This window comes from Megalopta genalis, chromosome 5 (genome assembly GCF_051020955.1).
Source record: "Megalopta genalis isolate 19385.01 chromosome 5, iyMegGena1_principal, whole genome shotgun sequence".
Lineage (NCBI taxonomy): Eukaryota > Metazoa > Arthropoda > Insecta > Hymenoptera > Halictidae > Megalopta > Megalopta genalis.
The window spans coordinates 15,259,114-15,280,172 of record NC_135017.1 but is presented as its reverse complement, the minus strand read 5'-3'; the positions used below and the strand labels follow the sequence as shown (position 1 = coordinate 15,280,172).

The window sequence follows — 21,059 nt, the reverse complement described above, 5'->3', positions numbered from 1 at the left end:
GGTCGCTGGACGTTACGGGTCGCAGGCTGTAACCTCGACGGGAAGCCGAGCCAAAAGTAGCGATTTCGATCGAATCCGAGCCGTTCGCGAAAGCGATTGCGAAAAGCAGTCCGCGAGGGAAAGATATTTATCGCGGGGACGGTTAATATTCAACAGTTGCTGGAGACGTCGGAGTTGCTGCTGGACGTCCTTGAGCGGGTTTAAGACGAACACCCCTTGTTACAGCCCTGATTCCAACCCACCCTCCGTCGCAACCCCCTACGTTCGCCCCTCTTTCCGACCGATCCTCCCACCTTGCACGTAAAAGATTCTCCTATTGACGTTCTACCCTCTCTTCGACTCACCCTGCACCCCTCTTCGCTGTTCTTTGCCAGCACACCCACGCGTACTATCCCGCTTGCGTGCCGGAGCCACGTTCTGACGTAACGCCGTTACGTCAGGACAAACTCGTACGCCGGCGCGTCTCCGAATTGTGGAAATTGTGGAAATCGTCGAATCCACGGATGCACCCGGTGCTCGAGAATCGAGGGTCGCGCCTGAAAACACAACGGACGCGCGATTATCAATCGGTACCGTGTCCTTTCGCGAGTCCATTGTTACAGCGATTTAGACACGCTGTATACAATGATATTGTCTTGGGATAATAGCATTGGTATTTTTACACTGGTTTCTACTAATTTGTTTCATTTAATCGCGAGTCAATTATCCGCGCCGGAATTGCGAACTCTCGGAGGCAATCGGTCGTTGCTTTTTCAATTCCTACGGTGTTATCGTACTTGTTTGCAAATTTTGATACGCCTACTGTATAGTACGCTCTTTCAGCTGTAATTGGAACGGTCGTACGGTCAAAAATCTTGGGGAGAACATAGTGAAAATGAATTTTTTCGAAACCCGAGCATCGAACGTCGATATAGCTCTCTCTCCGAAGAAATTGTTAATAACTCATTAACCAGGACAGATTTGTAAATATCTGCAATTGATAAATATAGAATGGATCTTTGGCAACATGAAATGATAATTTTGGATTAGGTTTTGCATTAGTTTAATTAATTACAAATTATTTTCAGTTTTATGTCTAATATCGAATTTTGGAACAAATGATTCGTGCCGCATTTTGCATAAGAAGCCAGGTAAATCCCGGCACGAATTTTCTGCTGCTCCTAAACAGCCGAATAGCGCCACTCCGATGCAGCGGTAAAACGCTCAAACTGTTCGCCAAATACCGACCGAAAAGTCTTACTATTTGCCGATAGATGGCGCTGGCAGTCAACTTCGAGGCATTTACCGACCTGTCGGTAATTTGGCGAGCAGTTTGAGCGTTTTGCCGCTGCATTGGAATGGCGCTATTCGGCTGTTTAGGAGCAGCAGAAAATTCGTGCCAGAATTCAAATTGTTCCTTACGGAAGCAGCGGCACGAATCATTTGTTCGAAAATTTTAGATTTCAACGTAAAACCAAAGATTGTTCGTACTTATTAATTCGAGCTCGTATATGCGAGAAACAATGTCGAGCACACTTCCGGGAATCTCTTCTGGATTTTTAATCGTAAAAGTGGCCATATTATGCCCTCGACGATAGAAAATTCAAACTTTTACAAAAGCTCCTTCCTCGGGAGCGGACGATTCGTGTCGGAAATTGCCGGAATCATCCAATTGACTCACCCTCGCACCCTCTCTTCTATAACACGGGTAATGATTCCGATTCATTGAAAAAGAGCATCGTCGTGCAGCGAAAACGTGGAAAAAACATGATTAGAAGAATCGAGTCCGAGGGAAAAGTGTTTTCCTTTGGACGGACTCGGCTGGGGTCGTGTGGACCTTCTTTCTACTCCTACTAGTGTGGATCTCGTGATCGTGGTGAATAGTTTATGTTTATACGTTTCTACGGAGGAAAGAGCAGTGTGCATGAATTACATATCAGAAATGCGTCGTCTGTGCGAGAGTTAACGAAATAATTAATCCGACGCGGGTTCCATAGCGAGGAATGCGAAGCATTCCTGGAAACGTTCTCACGCTCACCGAGAAGAAAAGGTACGCGTCTCGCGGTCTCGTGTCTAGTTTCCATTAGCTCGGCCATCGCTCGAAAGAGGCGCCTTCGCCGAGCTCGTTGCGAGGTTACGATCGTTGACACGGACACAGAATCCTATCAGGATGAACCACTGCAATCTTTACTAACGATGTCGTTCAATTACCAGGCATGTCCACCACCGTTCGTACTAATGCACGTTCGATCTGTTACGTCGTCGATTCGAGAGAATATGTTTGTCGAGCTACGTGAAACATCGCACGGGTGCATATGATTCATAAGAAATCCCGTGCCAAAGTCGACCGTTTCAGGTACGTCATCTTCATTAATCGAAAACAAGATACAAACAGAAAGAAAACACAATGTAACGACCTAAATTGTTATTGTTTCACTGTCTGTCCTATCTTTGACGACCTATTCTATTAGTTGCGTGATAAATAGACTGTCTCAACCTGCGATAAACGTTTCTATTTGAATTCGATTGTTGAAGGGTCACATACGGAATACAGGGGACTCTGAGATGTTAGAAGTTGGTCTGAGAGTTGTCCGTGGACGAGATTGGAAATGGGATGATCAAGATGGTGGAGAAGGACATGCCGGAACAGTTGTAGAAATTGGCAAGCCACCCTCTTCGGGAAATTCAGCTTCCAGTCCTAATCCTTTGGAAAGAACTCCGGACAAAACGGTCATTGTCGAGTGGGACCATGGCTCCAGAAGTAATTACAGAATCGGATACCAAGGTGCTTACGATCTCTTGGTGTTCGACAATGCAGCCACCGGCGTTAAACACGCGAACATTATCTGTGATGGATGTAAGAGACACGGGATAATCGGTATCAGATGGAAGTGTGCTCATTGCCCAGATTACGACTTGTGCACTCAATGCTACATGGCTGACATGCACGACCTGAGTCACACGTTCCAAAGATTTCAAACAGCTAACTCCGTGGGGTTGGTCTTTTAGATATTATCCGAACTAATCGTAGATGGCAGGATTAATTCATACCGGATTTCATAGGGTCCAACTAACTCAGAGAAAAGGCTGTCCTAAGATACCTTTGAAGGGAATATTTATCGGAGCAAAGGTTGTCCGTGGTCCAGACTGGGAATGGGGAAACCAAGACGGAGGGTCAGGTACTAGGAGCTTTCTATGAAATCATAAATTTCCGTTGTACGATCGATGCACTCCGTATTTCAGGAAAAACTGGTAGAGTCATGGATATACGAGGCTGGGACAATGAAAGTAGTCGTTCCGTGGCAACCGTAACGTGGTCCACGGGCAACACGAACGTGTACAGACTCGGGTACAAAGGTTGCGTGGACCTAACATACGTGGAGGAAGCCACGAGTGGCACGTACTATAAAGATCATCTTCCTCTGCTTGGTCAGCCCATACTAACTGTACCCGAAAACGGAAGCAGCTCGACCCCAACCAGGAGTAGTATTCCTTACACTATGTCTAGTCCGTGTCTTAACTTAACGTTCAACGTAGGAGATAAAATCAAAGTATTGGTCGACGTAGATACCTTGAAAGAGATGCAGGAAGGTCATGGTGGTTGGAATCCACGTATGGCCGAATATATAGGGAAGGTATAGAGAACCGACAAGAATATATCGCGCGTTTCATCGTTCTATCGCTTAATTTCTATGATTGCGTCCAGGTTGGCAAGGTCCACCGGATCACAGACAAAGGAGACGTTCGCGTGCAATTCGAGGAATGCAATAATAGGTGGACTTTCCATCCAGCAGCACTCACAAAGGTCACGTGTAAAGACACATTCTCCCTAGGCGATATAGTTCGGGTGAAAACCAATTTGTCTGCCGTGAAGCTTTACCAACGAGGTCACGGAGAGTGGATAGACGTCATGAAGAACGCTCTTGGAAAGACAGGAAAAGTAATCAAGATATATTCCGATGGCGACTTGCGAGTAGCCTTGGATGGTCACACGTGGACGTTCAATCAGATGAGCGTCACTCTGGTTCCTCCTGGAACCGAGATTGCCTCTGTCCCGGACGAAGCAGGCAGAAGCTGGTCAAGTATGTCGGACCTATCTTTCGATCGATTGGATTTCCATGGTTGCTATATTCCATGATTTCTCCAGGTGAGGGTGTGGACACAGAGGTTGAGAAACTACTGAGAGATGCGGTTAGAGGAGAAGCAGGAGTATCGGCGGTTCAGGAATTCCTGAAGAAGTACCCAGGCAGAGTAGACGCAAGAGCCGGTGGTCCCGGTGGTGGAAAAAAGACCTGCCTGCAGGTCGCAGCTCATCAAGGTCAACGAGACCTCTGTATCCTTCTACTGGATGCGGGTGCTTCGTTGCGGGCGGTGGACGAGGATGGAGACACGCCTCTTCATTATGCTGCATTCGGGTTCGTCCAAAATGCAACAACTAAATTAACGACGCTCGCAAACTCCGACTGAAAAATTGTTTCTATTTCTGGCAGCAACCAGCCAGAAATAATGGAGTTACTGTTGTCACGGGGTGCACCTATCAATGCCGTGAACAACGGCAAATGTAGTGCGCTGCATGTCGCTGTCAACAAGAAACACGCACAGTGCGTAAAGGTCCTGTTACGCCACCACTGTGACGTTAATCTGCAAGATTCGTACGGAGACACCGCGTTGCACGACGCCATCGGCAAGGACGCCATAGGAAAAGACGCTTTGGATATCATCGACGCACTCTGTTCGTGCGAAACGGTGGACTTCACCTTGAAGAACAAGCGTGGCTTCAACGTGTTGCATCACGCTGCTTTGAAGGGCAATGCCCAGTACGTATGCATTGCTGTATACAGTGCGTGCACGTCTCTGGAGCACACGTGGAATACTCTTCCTTTTTTCCTCATCTTTGTACAGCGCGACTGAGAAATTGGTAACGCGAGCCAGGCACCTGGTAGATGTGAAGAAAGAAGATGGCTTCGCGGCGCTCCACCTAGCAGCCTTGAACGGCCACAGGGACGTTGCTGCAATACTTCTTTCTCAAAATGGCGGTCACGCGAAAGTCGATTTGCGTAACAATCGTCGCCAAACACCGCTGCACTTGGCCACGTCTCAGGGTCACTGGGCCCTAGTGGAGCTGCTGGTGCATCATAATGCCGATATCGCCAGCACAGACACCAGCGGCGACACGGTCCTGCATATCGCTGTAGTGAAAAGTCCGAATCAAACGAACGTTGTCCCCACGCCGGAGAGTTGTCGAGACTCGCCTTTGATTTATGCTGTGAGTTTTGCTACTGTGCTCTTCGCATCATCGGTGAATCAGCTTTTTTAACACGCTGCTATGTTTCAGACATGGCAGAACTTGGCTAGACAAGGTATCAAGACGGAACTGGCGTTGGCTTGTTATCTAGTGAGCGTCGACAGAAGCTGCACTCTATTGGAACACGCGAGGAACTCGAAGAGCAAAACACCTTTAGACCTATTGGAAGCGGAACCACAGCTCGCACCGTACACGGATCTATTGCGCTGCTACCAATACAGTCACAGAGCCCCGTTAGAGTACGTAAGATAACTATCACAGAACAAGTCAAAGTGTAACAGGTTTTAAACAATACTTTCTGCACTGCAGGATAGAGAATCCTCCAACCTCGCAGAGTTCAATGTACCAGACAGATCCTGCGTCGCAGTCGGAAATGGTGCGTGGGCCCAGGAAGGGCGGCATTTCCGGTTCTGATGACATTTCCGAGTGTCACGGTTGTTTAGGTATAGTAACGAACGCAATCGACGATGGGGACAGATTAAATCCTAGTAGTAGCGTCGCGATCATTAACTGTGCCCATTGCGGTCATGGAATTGCCGACACGCAGGCGATTCCAGGTAATACGGCGGTGCGTTGTTAACGGTGCTGGTCGATTGTAAAATAATCATTCTATGCGTTGCCCAGATGTGGATGGTCAATCGGCCGCTGCAGAAATCTCCTTGGCAAAGCCGGACGATAAGGTGAAGGACACTGCGTTGGATGACAAGAAGAAGGAGGAGAATCAGAAGAAGGAGAGAGAAAAAGATAAGGATTTAGAGCGTTTACGTTACTTGGAGACCAGGGTAGCCGACCTAGAGGAAGCCAACATGTGCAGCATCTGCATGGAGCGTCGTCGTAACGTTGCATTTCTCTGCGGCCATGGAGCCTGCGAGCACTGCGCGAATCCGTTGAAAACTTGCCACATGTGTCGCAAAGTAATCACAAAGAAAATCAATTTGTACTAGACAATCAATGAACGTATCCAGGAAAAGGGAGAATCTTTCTCTTTTCCTGGTGGCAAAAGTACATTTGTTAGAAGTGTAAAAAGATTAAATTACCCAAAACTTCAACTGCCAAAATATACAGGTTTCCTTGATTTTCTTTTCTTTTTTTTTGTAGTGTAAAAATGTTTACGAAAAAGTCTTCTCACTGCACCATCGTCGTGCCATAGATCATAAACGAACGACATCCACGAACATATCACGAGGCCAATGTAAACACAGGGCACACGCCGAGCTTTATTTTCACGTGTTCGGTTTCACCTTCAACCTATGTCAAATGTTCAGATTCATAGACGGTGGCACACGGTTGCATTTGAACGACGCACGGAAAACGCGTTTTTCTTTATAGTGAACGACGCTTCGCCTGTTGCAATCCCGTCCATTTTTTATCATAATTTTGAGAATACAAGTATCTTGTAAGGATTTTCAATCGTGTACTGAAACGCGCTACTACTTTATTGGGCAGGAAACAGTGTTCCGGAACCTGTTCTTCCGAATGGACGATCATGTAAACGGTAGAGTTCGCGCGTCGACTATCACAGGCTTTCGTACATATCGTACATACCTTTCACGATACATTATGTATATTGTTAAAGATTGTAGAATACGTGACCGATTTATATTGTTTTATATGTACCATCGATGTGACATTAGCGATATTATAATTCTAAGAATGATAAGAGACGTACGTAAGTCGTAAAAAATATCAATGGATATCACCCCATAGCCAAAAGTTAAACAGGTATGAAAAGAAACCGATACATTTACCGAAGTAATCTTATAGTCTCTTTGTGATCGAATAATGAAAATAAAAAAGGGTCGTCGAGTACCGTTAATGATACTCTTTTTATTGTATGTGCCACGATGAAACTGATAGTTTCCAGTACAAATTTGTAACGAACGAACAAATTTTGTTGTATTGAAAAACATTTGCAATCGAAGCATAGAACTTAGAAGATGAAGACAGGAATTTTTCCTTGCGTGTTATCGTTTTCCAAATGAATTGCACAATTATTTTCACCTATTTCAATCTGTTGGGATAGTCAGAAATGTTTGCGACGACAACCGGCTTGTTGAAAGGACAATGATGATTTCTTTCTTAATATAATGGTTGTATTGTCGCGAAGTCTGTGTTTGCGTGTAACTACAACAATTCTTTAATACTTATATAAACTATAGCAGCATAACTTCTAAGCGTCAATCGATTTCTACAGTTTCGCGTGATTCGAGACGTAATTTAAAATAAACAACGTTAAAGAAAAACGAACAACCGGAACTTCGTACAACCTTCAACCGCCTTAAATCATAACACCTCCTTACAAATTACGAGGAAAAACAAAACGTATACAGTTCATAAAATGTACAAAATCTCAGTTCATTCTTCTTCTTCTTTTGAAACATTTAAAATTTATCATCTTCATGCAGACTTTTGTGACTGACCGTGTTCAACCAAAAACATGATTCTCTTATTTCGTCGCCTTATTTTAAAAAAACCTACCTCATCTTCGCTGAAAAGGCAAAGTCAGAAACAGCAAATAATAATGTAACAAAGACGCTAAACTAAACGGACTTCGTCGCGCTTCAGACGTTATTAAACATTGTTCTTGTTTTCCGTTCCTTAGCTTAGCAAGCAATCTTATTTATTTTGGTACTCGATAAAATTCATTAATCATACATTACAATATTGAGCCAGTTTTCAAAACTGTAGCGGTAGTAATAATAATAATAATAATAATAATATAATAGTAATAATAATAATAATAAATTTTTTTTTCTCTCCTAAATAACCTAACGCAATATACTATTCATTAGTTGATATTATATTATTTAGTACCCTAGTGAAACTTAAATGAATGTCCGGCGTTGAAGCCATGCGATAGGAGATTATCTAATTCTAACTATAGGACCATTTTATCCGCGTGCTTTGTGTTTATTCCTCTTTCCTTGTTGAAGGATGAGACGTGGCGTTTGGCCATCCTCGGGATACAAAAGACGACCAAGGCTTTTTATCATTTCTTTACGACTCGATTAGTTCGTGTGAAAAATCCAGTCTGTTCTAAAATCTTTCATTTTTCTTTCTTTACATATACCAAAAACTGATATGAGATTGTTGATGCTGGAACCGACCGATCCGTCTCACGGGCTCCACTGTATTGATACGCAAAAGCACAATTTTTTTTTCTCACCCTTTCATTTTTGTTTCTTTGTTCAAAACACGAAGTGCACTTCATTGTATGTACAATAAACGTGGCGAGGGTCGATCGATTCCCGGCAACAGCCGCTGAAACGACGAAAGCGAACGCGTTTTATACTCGACAAAAGGAAACCATTCTTCTCCCGCAAGAATTCAAATCCTATTGATCGACGGAGTACATGTTTGTGTGTTAACATTACTTTGCTTATCCGCTTCAGTAACAGTCTTTCCCGCGATTCGTATAGTGGTCTGTGATCGTTTTAAATTCTACTCGCGTCTGCTAAAATCTGATTACACTGTCCGACTTTTAACACCTTTTTAACATCTTTTAACACCAATTAGAACTTTCTAACGTTTTTACTTTTCATGCAATACCTCATTTTCGTCGAAAATTTTGGGTTTTTACAAAAGTTCGTTTATTTAAAAAACTGAGGGTGATGGAGCAATTCGGTTCTCGGAGCAATTCTTGAACAAGAATTTCATAGTGGCTATACGAACCCAGAAAAAAAAAGTTTAATTTTGTCGGACAGTGTTATATACGCCGATGAGTTGCCGATGAGTTGCCGACGGGATCGTGATTCACCAACCGAACCAACGATCCTCTGTTTCCATTCTTTTACCATTTTGTCAACCCTCCTCTCCTCTATCGAGATATCTCTATCGACAAACGATTCTTCTACGATCACGTGTGTATAATTTTTCTTTCAATTCAGAATAACTGGCGTTTCGCCATATTTGCTCTACGATCGAATAGAGTGGACAATAGTGGTCGCACCGGTGTCCGGTCGTCGAGTGCAATTATTGTCAGCTACGATCGAGTCCTGAGTATAGTCGAACACTGTTCTCGCGAATAGGGTTCAATCACTTTTACATAACGACCTCGCACTCTCCGCTATATAGTGGACCGCGAACGGTGCGGTCTCGCTTCCGCTAATATTAAAATTTCTATAATTATAATCGTGCCTAGGCATGCACGGATCCCGTCGCGTTTAATATTGCTAAATTTCATCGGTTTCATGAGTCTGGAGGTGTCATTTAGCGAACTATACAATCTAACGTATCCAAGCGTATGCGTGACCAACCAAAGGGTATATGTGTCTCATCGTCGTACAAACTGTGTCAACCTCTTCAGCGTTTCTCTTAAAATTGATTACTCCACTCCGACGAATGACCTTTCCTATTTTCATCGCATATAATCCAAATATATAAAACGACCGTAACAAACTACCGTGGCGACAAGCGTGAAACCATTCGCCGGAAAGTTCAAATATAATTCATCAGCAAGGGAAATCAAGATGCTAACAAACGCGCGAACCACTGCTACAATTGCTTTCAAACAACTCCTACAATTGCTGAGTCTCGACTTCTACAAAAATATAAATTTATACAAACTTCCGGAATCGATGTCATATATATATCGAATATAATATTGCTGGTTCCGCGCGTGCCGCCCCGGTATAAACAATATATGAAAAACAGCTCGATTCTCGAGGTAATCGGTATCCAAAGCGAAAACGAAACAGCCGCAAAAATGGTCGAGTCTGCCGTCGATTAAACAAATTGGTGCAATTAGATAACAAAAAACGTACGAACGAACGAGAAACAAACAAACAAACAAACTCATTGCATTTACGACGAAGAAGATAAACTAGACTTAAGCGACAACTGGCTCCGGGCTGCAGGGTTGCAGCTCCGGCTCGTTCGACGGGTCTGCTGTACTTGTGGTTGCAGTACTCGAGGTGTTTGGATCTGGATCGGGCGTCACCGTTGACCATTGGGTCGTGTAGGGTGCTGCTTTCGCTTGGCGTCTCGCTTTCTTCCTGGCACGTAGTTCGTCCATCACCAAACGCAGGCGTCTCATCTTTCCTTTCATCGCTTCGTTTTCTTTCGATAGCTCCTCTGTTAGAAAAATCAGCCAGGTTGATATAGACGAAGAACACAATATCCCGACGAGAGCCACATTCCAACTGATCTCTGGCCGAAACAGAGATGATTATGGCTGTGATTCTCTCTGATATCACCCCCGGTGAAAGGTACTTAATGCTAGAAATAACAGACGAACATCGTTTACAAGTTACAAAAAATGCATTGCTCCTTCTGGAAGTTCCAGCATTAATCGGACAAACTGAACCTGCGTTGTAGAAGGTATGACTGTTAACAATTTTTGTTCGGTACTCTCAGGGGTGGTATCCTGCGAGATACAATACCGGTGGAGTATCCGGATGAGGATGAGTCGTGACACCCGATAGGTGTCGAAGTACCGTTCACAGTGGTTGTCGTTCCAGTGGAGCTCGGGGATGAGGAGGACTGTTGGCGGCCGCTGTTATGCCTATGGTGATGCCTGTAATAGCCCGCGGTGGTACCTGGCTTCACGCACAGCAAGTCATTCAGTAGGTGAATGATAGTATTTATGTCTCGTTTCGGACGTCCGTGCCTATCCTGAAGCGCCGGGTTCAAGGTTCCGCTGAACGTGCCCGAGTAGACGCTCTTTCCGTGGTGGTGCATACTCTCAATTATTATACCATGCCTGCGTCTCGCATTCTCCTGTGCTCGAACAACAACGTGCTTATTAGTTATCTGCCAACAAACGCTGGAATCACGATTTAAAGCAACCAATCATTACAAACAGTCCAATCGCATTATCATGCAATCTGCAATCTAATCGAACTAATTGATAATTCGTATGAAATAAACAAGATATGTTTCACGTATAAGGACCTAAGAGAATCTTCATCGAATCGTCTCTTTACCAGCTCTACAACATTCTGAATGTTCTAGCGAACACAGTTCCTGTACGATGGTAGCGTCTCTTAGGACCTTAATGTAGACCGTTGCTCTAAATAAATACGAAATAATGGTACACAGGGGGAACTGGCATCGGTAACAATGTATACCTCTGCGAGGTCGACCCGCGAGGTGAGTACCTCAGAGGAGAGTTGCTTCAGCCTCTGCGTTAGGTTGCGGGACGCTTCTGCGAGCGCCCTGGTGTCGAGGACCGTGGCCTTCATGCTCTGCTTGGGTAAGGAGGTGGAGGTGGGGCTTTGCGGGCTCGAATCTCCATTGTCCACGTTACTCCTCGACGAGGAGTCGCCGGTGGTGCTGGTGGACTGTTGGCTATGGTGGTGAGCGGTGCAGAGTTTTTTCCTCGGCGGCGTGATCTCATAGGGCATCGTATCCGAGCATCCTTGACCGGCGGAGGTAGATTGTTGCGTGTGGTCCAAGGTGACGGACGACTGGGAGGTGGTGTTCAGGTTGGTTGCAGCGGGTTTGTTCCTACTGTGATGATGATGGTGATGATGGTGATAGAGGTGATGGTGACTGTGGTGATGGTGGTTGTGATGATGATAGAGAAGGCAGGATTGACAGGCGACGGTGTTGCCGTTGGCTGATGCGGAGCCGTGATTGCTACCAGTGCGACCGCCTGTTTGCGACTGTCCGCCGCAGAAGGACGAGTGCGTGGGATTGACTGACTGAGCCGAGTAAGAAGCGGACGATGACGAGGACGAAGATGAGGACGAAGACACCGAGGAGGCAGTGGTTGCTCTACTAGAGCAAACAGGACTGGTGGTCGTGGTGGCTGTCGCCAAGCTGGCAGCCGCGTGCATCGCCGACACCAGACTGCTGATCAGAGACGACGTCCTGGTAGCGGAAGTTCCGTTCTGTAGCTTCGTCGAAGCATTGCTAGCCGATCGACCCGTCAGAAGCGTCGACCGTCTGCTCTGCAACGACGTCGAGACGTGGCTAGAGGGTAGGTTCGATCCGTTGGAACTGCCGATGGTCAAGCCGGTACTATTTCCGGTGGTTTGATTAGCGGTAGGCGAGACCTGCGTTACCGCCGACAGTTGCAGCTGTATCAGCATCATGTCGTCTCCAAGCCGCATCGTCAGATTCAGGGGTGCTTTTCCGGAGAGGAAGTCGTTCACCTGGGAGTCGTTTAAACTCTCTAACGCTTGCATCACGCTCTGTTCCGGTCGCTGCGCCTGAAATATAATAATACGCATGTGTTCGATGATTTAGCAGAAGAGACCATAGCAATACAATATTTGGACTGCAGATTAGACACCGATTAGATAATCCTTTTAAAAATATTCTTTCGTAGCACGCTACTCGAAGCGTATTGGAAGGAAACTATCGATGAAACGTAACCGCCGTTGAAAGAGGCTTGTCTCTGGCTCGTGGTCTATTCATCCGCTGGGCAAGATGAGCTCAGGGAACGGGCAAGATGAGCTCGGGGAACGGGCAAGATGAGCTCGGGGAATCGATCAGCCTACGACGAGAGATGGAAACGCGAGAAGACCTGCAGAAGAGAGGAAACCTCGCGGAACCACGGCTCAGACCCTCGCTACGCTGCGCCTAGCTGTGACTAGCCTATCCCTCGGTACACCTAACGGACTTCCTTTCGCTGACGGTCATCGGTATATTCGGTAATTCGATTTGCTCGCACACGCGTTCATTCCAAGCATCGCTTTTGCTTTGCCTCGCGTCGGGAAATCTGGGCTTCGGTGAATGGACCTGCGACAACGGCTGACCCGTTTCGACCATGTAATGCTTCCTTAACCCTCTCGAACCCAAACAGTACGCGCCCTCGCGAAGTCGACGCTCAGGTACGATGGCCGTACACTGGCCCACAAAAGTATTTCAACGCAAGGATCCGGTTAATCTGACTCGACTTTACTGAAAACAACTATACATTAGTGAATGTTCATCTCAGATCCCAATCTATTCAAGTTTCAATACAAATAAACGTGGAATAGAATGTGTTGTGTACGACCGTACCTTGTTATACACAAAAAGGATACGGTTACGACAATTAATCGCGCCTGCCGTTGTTTAACGGTTCAATGCGCAGGAACACCCTCTGCACGAAAACATCGCAACGACACGACAATGAATCGAATAATCATTTAACGCAGCTTTGGGATACGTTTCCCACGTCTTCCTCCACAGATGATAAGAAAACCCGACCTGCGATGACTGTTCCACCTGCAGAATAGATCAACGGAACAATAGAACGGAACAACAAATCGATAGAATCGATAGAATTCAAGTCGTCGTCATTTCCGACTGCCTATCAAACTTTCAACCTATTTAATGATATAATGCCGCGACGCCTCTGCTACGCGTCTCCTTCGTCTTCCGTCTGCATAGCGATCGATTATCTTCTGAACTCATCAACTAGAAAAATAGAACTATGACACAACGCGCTGAAGAATTCTTTAAAAGCACCGGATGAACGAATATTACCTACACGAAGTACACATTGTTCTTACCGATTCAAATCGAACAGTTCTAGATACCTGCGACCCGTATACCTGCCAACATGAAACTCTGTAGTAAGAAGGTTGCGCACTGTTCAGCTCCAAAACGTTTGACCTTACCATATGTGTTTCTATTAAAGTCTCCACTTTGACCACTAGTGGATGGTAACGTCCAAGTTTCGTTCCAATGCCCACAGATGGCGCACAAAAACATACATTCGAGAACTGTAGGTAAATGAGAATTTTACCATGGAAAATGTCTCGTCTCTTTTCAATAAAATATTTCATAATCTATCCACAGATTATCGTTATGCTAACCGATCGAAATAACCGAACGTAATAGCGGTGCGCAGCTTTGTCCACATCGTTTTCCCGCCAATTTCTCGCTCCGGGCGGATCGTGCGAGTTAGACTGAAAATCATGATCGTTGGTATAATGATCGGGCACGCGCGTCGGATTGCAGCTCCGCTGCTCGTTGCGTGATGGACAAAGAAAAATATCTGACGTAACACAGTACCGGAAACTAAAGCAGCCGAGACGATACGGTGGCCGAGAAACCAAGTGACCCGATGATACACGAACAGCCAGCCAGAGTTAACGGCGTTCGCCCGGATCACCATTCTTGTAAGAATTCCTGTTTTGACTCGTCCTCCGCGACGGCGAACGGTTTTCTTTGACAGTCGCAACCGGGTTTCGATCACGGACACGAGACACACGAGAGAAACGCAATCTGGAACAGTCGACGCTTGCTGCTCGTGTTTTTCCGACGCGATTATCGATCTACAATATCGAATTTCACGAAGGGGCACTCGCTCACCCCCTCCCCCATCTTTCGCGCTTGTATTTTTGAAAGCAAACTTAACGGTAAAGAATGTCATAGAAATGAATCTCGCAGAAAATGCAGGCTATCATTTTTATACAAAATTTATGAAGAATTTCGTTGACCGAATAGTTTTTGCTGGATGTGTACGATAAGAAGCGGAAAATACAACTTACCAACAAGCCGGTTTCCACGTTCGGTAGTAATGTGAGTCGACTGCCATCTTGTAAACGATTTTCCTTGAGAGTTCCTTCTTGTAGTAGCCTGCAACAGATATTGAACAGGTCTCGTTGTATATTTATGCCGATAAGATTGACGATGTTAAATAGCAACAACTTCTCATCGCGTTCGTGACAATGGGTAGATAAGACCGGTTCGCATGAGGCGGTGCCTCTTATCGCGCGCAACGCTGCAGGAATTTTCCTTGCAGCGACCCCTCTTCGAGGGGAACGTGAATCATGGCTGAATGTCACCCGCCAAAATGTTCGCAAGATCGGTGCATAACCTTTTGACCCGTTATGGTCGTCGAAACAAGGAAGATCCATCTCGATGACGGCGAACTTGTCGTTCCTCGCGATTTTGTGGAAAACAAAAGAAGGAACGACGATAACGGAGACGGCACGATCATCGAGATTAGACTGGTCCGATAACAGAGCGGTACTATCGCCTACAGTCAACGGTACGAAGGGGCACGAAGCCATAAAGAGCGCACGAAAAATTAATATTGACTTAGCATGACCCGGAAGTTGTTACGCAATTTCCTTCCCAGAAATTTCACCTTCCATTTGGTAAGCTCGCAAAATATTTGTCATTAAATGATCGCGACCCCTTTCCCCTCGCGAGCGGTTCTTTGTTCGTTACAGCCTAGACAGCAAGAGGAAAGGGTGCCCGTGCCCTGCTAACTTTTACTTTCGATTGTCAACGCTCTTTTCAGCGTAATGTCCTATTAGAAATTCCACGCGTCGAATTATTTCGTTCGAATTTCCAACGGAGGCTACGGTACATACGTAAAGGACAGCAAAGGACGGATTTTCTCGCTTATTCGACGTTCGACGCAGATAGCATCGTCGTGCTCTCAGCATCTTGGTTGCCGTGACAATGGAGATAAAGTAGGGAAGCTGTTTTTCTTGCGAAAGTTCGCTTTTTCTACGTTGTCTCCTATGCAAAATAAAAAAAAAAAAGACAACGTACACACAATGCCGGTAACAAAGAGAAGAGATAAGAAACATTTGTCGACACCTATTCGACGAGCAGATCCGATCAGCGTCACGCTATCATATAGCGTGCAACAGAGAGATACAGTGCGGATTATACAACCGCAGGGTAACGGCCGATTCAAATTTATTTACGATGCTTCGTTACCGGTAAAAATAGCACCAATTATCTGCCCACCACACCTTTCTTCGAATCATTACACGAACAGTCCCATCAAAGTATTGGCACACGTTCGAAAGTATCGGGAGCTGGTCGCTGAAACGATTGCGAAAATCTCGGCATTCCGTCATTAATGTTTGTGCGAAGCGAGCTTCGATTCCATGAACCGACGTGTATTATATTCGCGCGCGAGACCTTAAACGAAAATAAATGAGAAGAACGTACGGCGAACATAACCCTGAATTCGGCGCGAATATCGATCGATGTACAGATTATAGATTCTCCAGATCGATTGTTTCAAATCGATGAAAGAGAAAATTGCGGAACAAGAGAGACATCTAACATTTGTTTGCGGTATCACGAAACTGAAGTTCGAGGGTGGCGGATCTTCGAGACTTCCGATATCTCGAACCGAGCATCACTCGAACGGACTCGAACGAGTGTAACGGTTTTCGTAAAGGTTCTAGTCCACTGGATGCACACACCTTTTATGCTTTCCCAAACTGAACCTGCCGACTGGTTTAATTCTCTACATTGTAAGACGAAGGGCGTAAGAACGTGTGGAAAAATCGAACGAGCGGTGCATATACTATGTATGTATGCGTGTATTTATATTTTAGGCGCCGAGCAGATATGAATGAGAGCAGAACGAGGAGAGGGAGGAAAAGAAGAAGGAAGAGGAGGACACGGTCACAGCAATGCTCTAAGAATAAACAATGTCTAAAAAGTGGTAAATATATAGAAGGTAGGGCAAGTATTGTGATGGTTAATCATACTATAAATATTGTTCTCTCCTTGCTATTGTTCCTGAGGTCAACCAAACCTTCCTTATTTCAGATTCGGTCGCACCGATCTATCCTCTTAGTCGAATCAAATTTCCTGATCATTGAAAACGCGTTGTTTGTCATCCATTCTTAAGATTACCTATATATTTACATATAAATGTTTACGATCGACTTGTCCGAATCAATTCAGGAACCAGGATTCGGCAGTCGGTCAAAGAATCCAAAAAACGTGAATACGCAGCATGGCCGCCAGTCAGCTGACGCTGATGTTTAGATATGGGTGGATTAAAATCATAGTGGAATACGTGAAATTTTCGAAAATTTTGACTTATGTCTTGAAACGTAATCTATACATGCCAGAATACATGGTAAAAAGACAAGTGAAATAAAGTTACTATGAATTAACTTGAGTCTAAATTATCTTAATATTAAATTTGGTCAATAAAAAAAAAAAACAATACACATGTTGGTAAGCAATAATACTCCTTGTTTCTCGCAACGAGAAAACTGTAACTTACGTCACTGGAATTTTAATCCACTTATATGCAAACGAAAAACGTATTCAATTAACAAAACCGAACGGCAATGAGTAGGTTCGTGCTTTAGCAACGTAATTTATAAGTAAATAGAATCAAGCCAATGTGTATCGTATGCTTGTGCAGAGACCTTGCTCTGTCGAAACGTACTTGAACTGCCCAAAGGATGCGAACGAGTCCATGACGGATGACCGTCGACAACAAAAATGCACAAGTAGAAAAAGAACTGCATTCCTTGTAAGTGCAATGAGGATGACTAAATAGTATACGACCTGTGATGACACACGCGCTAAATAGCGGCATGAAACTTTTAAGGTGAGGTTGTACCGTGACTAAAGATAAGCTTCTTTTTCTTTTTAAAAGAAACAGGCAGCTCATGTAATAAACATTGTATGCACAATTGAAGCGCAATTTATACCGATAGTACCGTCATAATGCACTCTGGTGCACAACAAATATTTCTGTGAACAAGATATAATTTGTTGTTAGTGTTGCAGAATTCTAAGAAAAATCATAGTGGTCGCAGAAATGTCCGTAGTCGATCGAATTTCGTGCAGTCAGCGAGTAAAACGATAAGAAGCATGGCGCGAGCCCCTCGCTGACTACAAAATCTGAAAAACAATTCGGAGGTAGGCGTAGCACGCACGCCAGTGTTGATAAAATGTGGCGATTTTTCCATGGCGAAATGACACTAACACAGTCTCACCCTTTAGGTTACGTTTCACTCGATACGCATGCGTGTCCGAAGAAACCATGGAACGAAACAAGCAGACAAGAGAGGAGAGACAAAACATACACCGACGAACGATCCGTCACATGCACGTGCCGCTTACCGGCAGGCTGAGGAGATGAGTGCACGCATAGCAGCACATACGCGCACACGTAGAAAATACAAGGTAAGGTACCGGCATGTATGCTACCTGCGCCTGAAACTGGCCCGGCACACAAGAAGGAGCAAGCGGTGATAGGTACAGACCATTCGCTCTTCATTGCAAATTTTAGAAGCAATGCCAATCGTGCGACGACGCAGCGGTTCTCAAGCGAACTGAATCACAGACTCGAGGTATATCTTGTATAGTGTTGAAAAATGCAATTTCAGAAACCTCTATCAACAGGTAAATTGCGTCTATCGTTCGTACAGCTTGCTCTAGATAGAATCAAAGAGAAATATTCTTCAGATAGCATAGGATAATCTGAAAATCAGGGAATGCACTTTGCAGGCATCGCTACTCGAGATACGCGACTCAGGGACCAAGAACAGTGGGGTGGAGGCGGTGAGGAGGAGGCACGAAGAGAAAAAGAGAAAATTCCAGGGATGTATTGCGTACGGGAATAGCCGGCCCTGACGCGACGACGAAGTCGTCTTTTCCATCCAACTCTGTTTCTGTTTCTTCTTCTACCTCTCACCACGGAGGGCTGTCACCGTTCCACTTCACGGGAACGCGATTCCCGAGATATTCTACCTACTACACCACCTCCACCACATCCTACTCCCAAGAGTATGGTATGCCAACCTTCCTCTCCACCATGTTTCTCTCGCGTGCTCGCATGAAGGAGGATCACAGTCCGTGCGGTGGCCCCCACGACGCCTACGAATATTATGCCCACTCTCTCTTTCTCTCTCTTTCTTGCTCGCACTTTTCATCGTATGCGTGTGTGTGTGTGTGTGTGTGTGTGTGTGTGTGTGTGTGTGTGTGTGTGTGTGTGTGTGTGTGTGTGTGTGTGTCTGCGTTCGATGCTGTGTGTTCGGTTCTTTCTCTCGCATCTTCCCAACTCTCGGAGCACACACCAGCAACGATCCATGCACACATTCACCTACCCAACCCTGCTTTTTTCTTTCTTCTTTTCTTCTCTTTCCAGAGGTAAGCGCGTGGGGCGAGGTCTGCGCCTAATTCTCCCCTACATGACCGGTTCGTGAGAAAAATCCGAACGAAAAGATCCGCGTGGTCAAGCGAAGCGTCTCATTGATGTAGCAAGACTTTGCAACTCCGTTTCGAGTCTCGTTGAATTACAAGAAAAACAAGCGGTGATGATTAAAGGGAAACATGCAAGGGACTCATACCTCATACATGAGATAGGTGTGTATTTGGAGTAAGATCATCGATATGCATGCGTGCGTGTTTGCATATATGTATGTAAATGTACCAACCTTTCACGATGTAGTAAACACATGCGTTCTTTCGCGACCTTCAGTCTCTTCGAGATAATTTTCTTAAGATTTTCGATAGTGTCAGTGCGGTCCACGGTGAGATCAAACTGGCCACCGGTGGTTGGCGTGATGCTGATGGTAATTTCGTCGGGCTCGAGGACGGTGGCGGCAACGCAGCCACACCCCGGCAGCGGCGGTGACGACGACAAGGAGGAGGAGGAGGAGGAGGAGGAAGCGGAGAAGGAGACGAAAGAGGCGGAGGACAACGACGGTGACGAAGACGAGGAGGTCGTAGGCAGCGTAGGTGATGCAGAAGAGGCCCTTATCAAGCCCTGTCCGCAATACTCCGGTTGCTTTGTTGAATAGGACGTCGCGGTGGTGGCGGACGTGCCCGACGGTGTACCGGAGGAGGAGATGCTCGTGTCGTTTGCGTCTACCCGTACCTTCGACCCTTCGTCGTTCTCAGTTCCCATCGCCGTCGTCACGTCCGACGGCGGACCTGAGCTACCATCCATTCTGCCACAACTGTTACCGACACCTTCACCGTCGACTTCTTGCACACAACCCGTACTTCTTCAGATTCCTTTTCGTATTACAGGTTCTTGCGCGTCTCCGGTTCGCCCACTATCAACCATACAACACGCACCCGCACCTGCACCTGTACCTGTGCTTGCTTCCCGGCGTCCCAGGCTGTCCGAGACGCGCTCGTTTGCGATGCACGAGCGCAGTGTCGGAGAAGGTCCAATCACGGTGCCTTCAGGAACGCGCACACGACGAGGAACGACACGCAGAGAGATACGTAAAACGACAAGGAGAGGGGACTAGGGTGAAAGAGAGAGACAGAGAGAGGGGCAATGAGAGAAAGAGAAACGGACACGATGAAAAGATCGGCGGAGAAAGGGAGAGGGAGGAAGGAGTAAGAGAAAGACAAAGATAAACTCGAGAATTATTATTCAGATGCGAAGAACGTATATCGTACGATTTAATGCGTCTCGACGTGAACAGCTCGGGTATTGAACCACTTTTTTTATTCGATCGATCCCACGAAAAATATCCAAGCTGTAGCACTTATGGCTCCGACGTGGTCATGTCGCACTGCCACCCGTTTTCTTAGTCACTCTCTACAGGCACACGCACACTGCGATGCGACTCTCCCTTTTTCCTTCTTTTTCCTTCTGCCGAGTCGTCTGTCTGTCTTCTTTTATTGTTATCTCGCTTTACACACACCGTAGGCAGGGTCCACCCCTCGACCGTTCGAACCCTGGCGACCTGCGACCGGCAACTGAACACCCGATAGCCCCGGATGCCCGGACCCGGACTTCTCTGCTATAGGTTCCCACTTCCCAGACCCGGCCGAGCTTCCTCCGATCGATCAACGGTCAACGAACATGGCGGATCGAAGTCAACCAAGCGCTATTCGCGGCCAAGCGACGCGCGCGCAGACTCGCGGTACCGGGAAGACATTTAAAAAGTATACCAAAAGGACAGGCTGTCTCTAGCTGCGATTACGTTGCGTTTAACGAAAAAACGTACTTGAAATATCCTCGCAGCAGCCCATGTGAAGAAGACGTATCACGTGAGAGGCTAAAGATTGCTCGAAAAATTCGTTTCGCTTTGAATTAACGCGCAGCAAACGATGACGTATTGAGGTAACTTGATAGATTCCGGAATTAATGTTC

At 45.8% G+C, this 21,059-nt stretch overlaps 2 protein-coding genes and 1 long non-coding RNA gene across 11 annotated transcripts; 2 read left to right on the top strand and 1 right to left on the bottom strand.

Annotated features, from left to right (window-relative positions):
• The first annotated feature begins 1,554 nt into the window (after positions 1–1,554).
• On the top strand, positions 1,555–7,100 carry mib2 (E3 ubiquitin-protein ligase mind bomb 2). 3 transcript variants are annotated; one of them, XM_033481608.2, is made up of 12 exons: positions 1,555–2,029; positions 2,194–2,335; positions 2,515–2,975; positions 3,043–3,158; positions 3,223–3,614; positions 3,686–4,061; positions 4,127–4,394; positions 4,470–4,796; positions 4,882–5,245; positions 5,315–5,523; positions 5,594–5,841; positions 5,909–7,100. In XM_033481608.2, exons 3-12 carry the CDS (start codon positions 2,545–2,547, stop codon positions 6,226–6,228), a joined length of 3,051 nt encoding a protein of 1,016 aa, XP_033337499.2. In that variant the 5' UTR covers positions 1,555–2,029; positions 2,194–2,335; positions 2,515–2,544; the 3' UTR covers positions 6,229–7,100. The 3 variants fall into 3 exon arrangements, with proteins under 3 accessions (XP_033337499.2, XP_033337501.2, XP_033337500.2); XM_033481610.2 differs by having other exon boundaries at positions 1,559–2,029; positions 5,594–5,727; XM_033481609.2 differs by lacking the exon at positions 1,555–2,029 and having other exon boundaries at positions 2,068–2,335.
• Positions 7,101–7,882: 782 nt separating this feature from the next.
• LOC117226856 (uncharacterized) lies at positions 7,883–20,693 on the bottom strand. Of its 3 annotated transcripts, none has more exons than XM_033481611.2 (5): positions 19,381–20,693; positions 14,713–14,800; positions 11,353–12,438; positions 10,666–11,002; positions 7,883–10,357 (listed from the first exon to the last, which is right to left on the bottom strand). In XM_033481611.2, exons 1-5 carry the CDS (start codon positions 19,893–19,895, stop codon positions 10,113–10,115), a joined length of 2,271 nt encoding a protein of 756 aa, XP_033337502.2. In that variant the 5' UTR covers positions 19,896–20,693; the 3' UTR covers positions 7,883–10,112. The 3 variants fall into 3 exon arrangements, with proteins under 3 accessions (XP_033337502.2, XP_033337504.2, XP_033337503.2); XM_033481613.2 differs by having other exon boundaries at positions 10,720–11,002; positions 19,381–20,689; XM_033481612.2 differs by having other exon boundaries at positions 11,383–12,438; positions 19,381–20,688.
• LOC117226863 (uncharacterized) lies at positions 14,065–19,303 on the top strand. 5 transcript variants are annotated; one of them, XR_013033335.1, is made up of 5 exons: positions 14,065–14,340; positions 16,531–16,655; positions 17,358–17,546; positions 17,721–17,860; positions 17,945–19,303. It is a non-coding gene; the product is annotated as an uncharacterized LOC117226863 (long non-coding RNA). The 5 variants fall into 5 exon arrangements; XR_004491920.2 differs by lacking the exon at positions 14,065–14,340 and adding an exon at positions 14,697–16,446; XR_004491921.2 differs by lacking the exon at positions 14,065–14,340 and having other exon boundaries at positions 14,697–16,655; positions 17,945–18,735; positions 19,092–19,303.
• Positions 20,694–21,059: the final 366 nt, after the last annotated feature.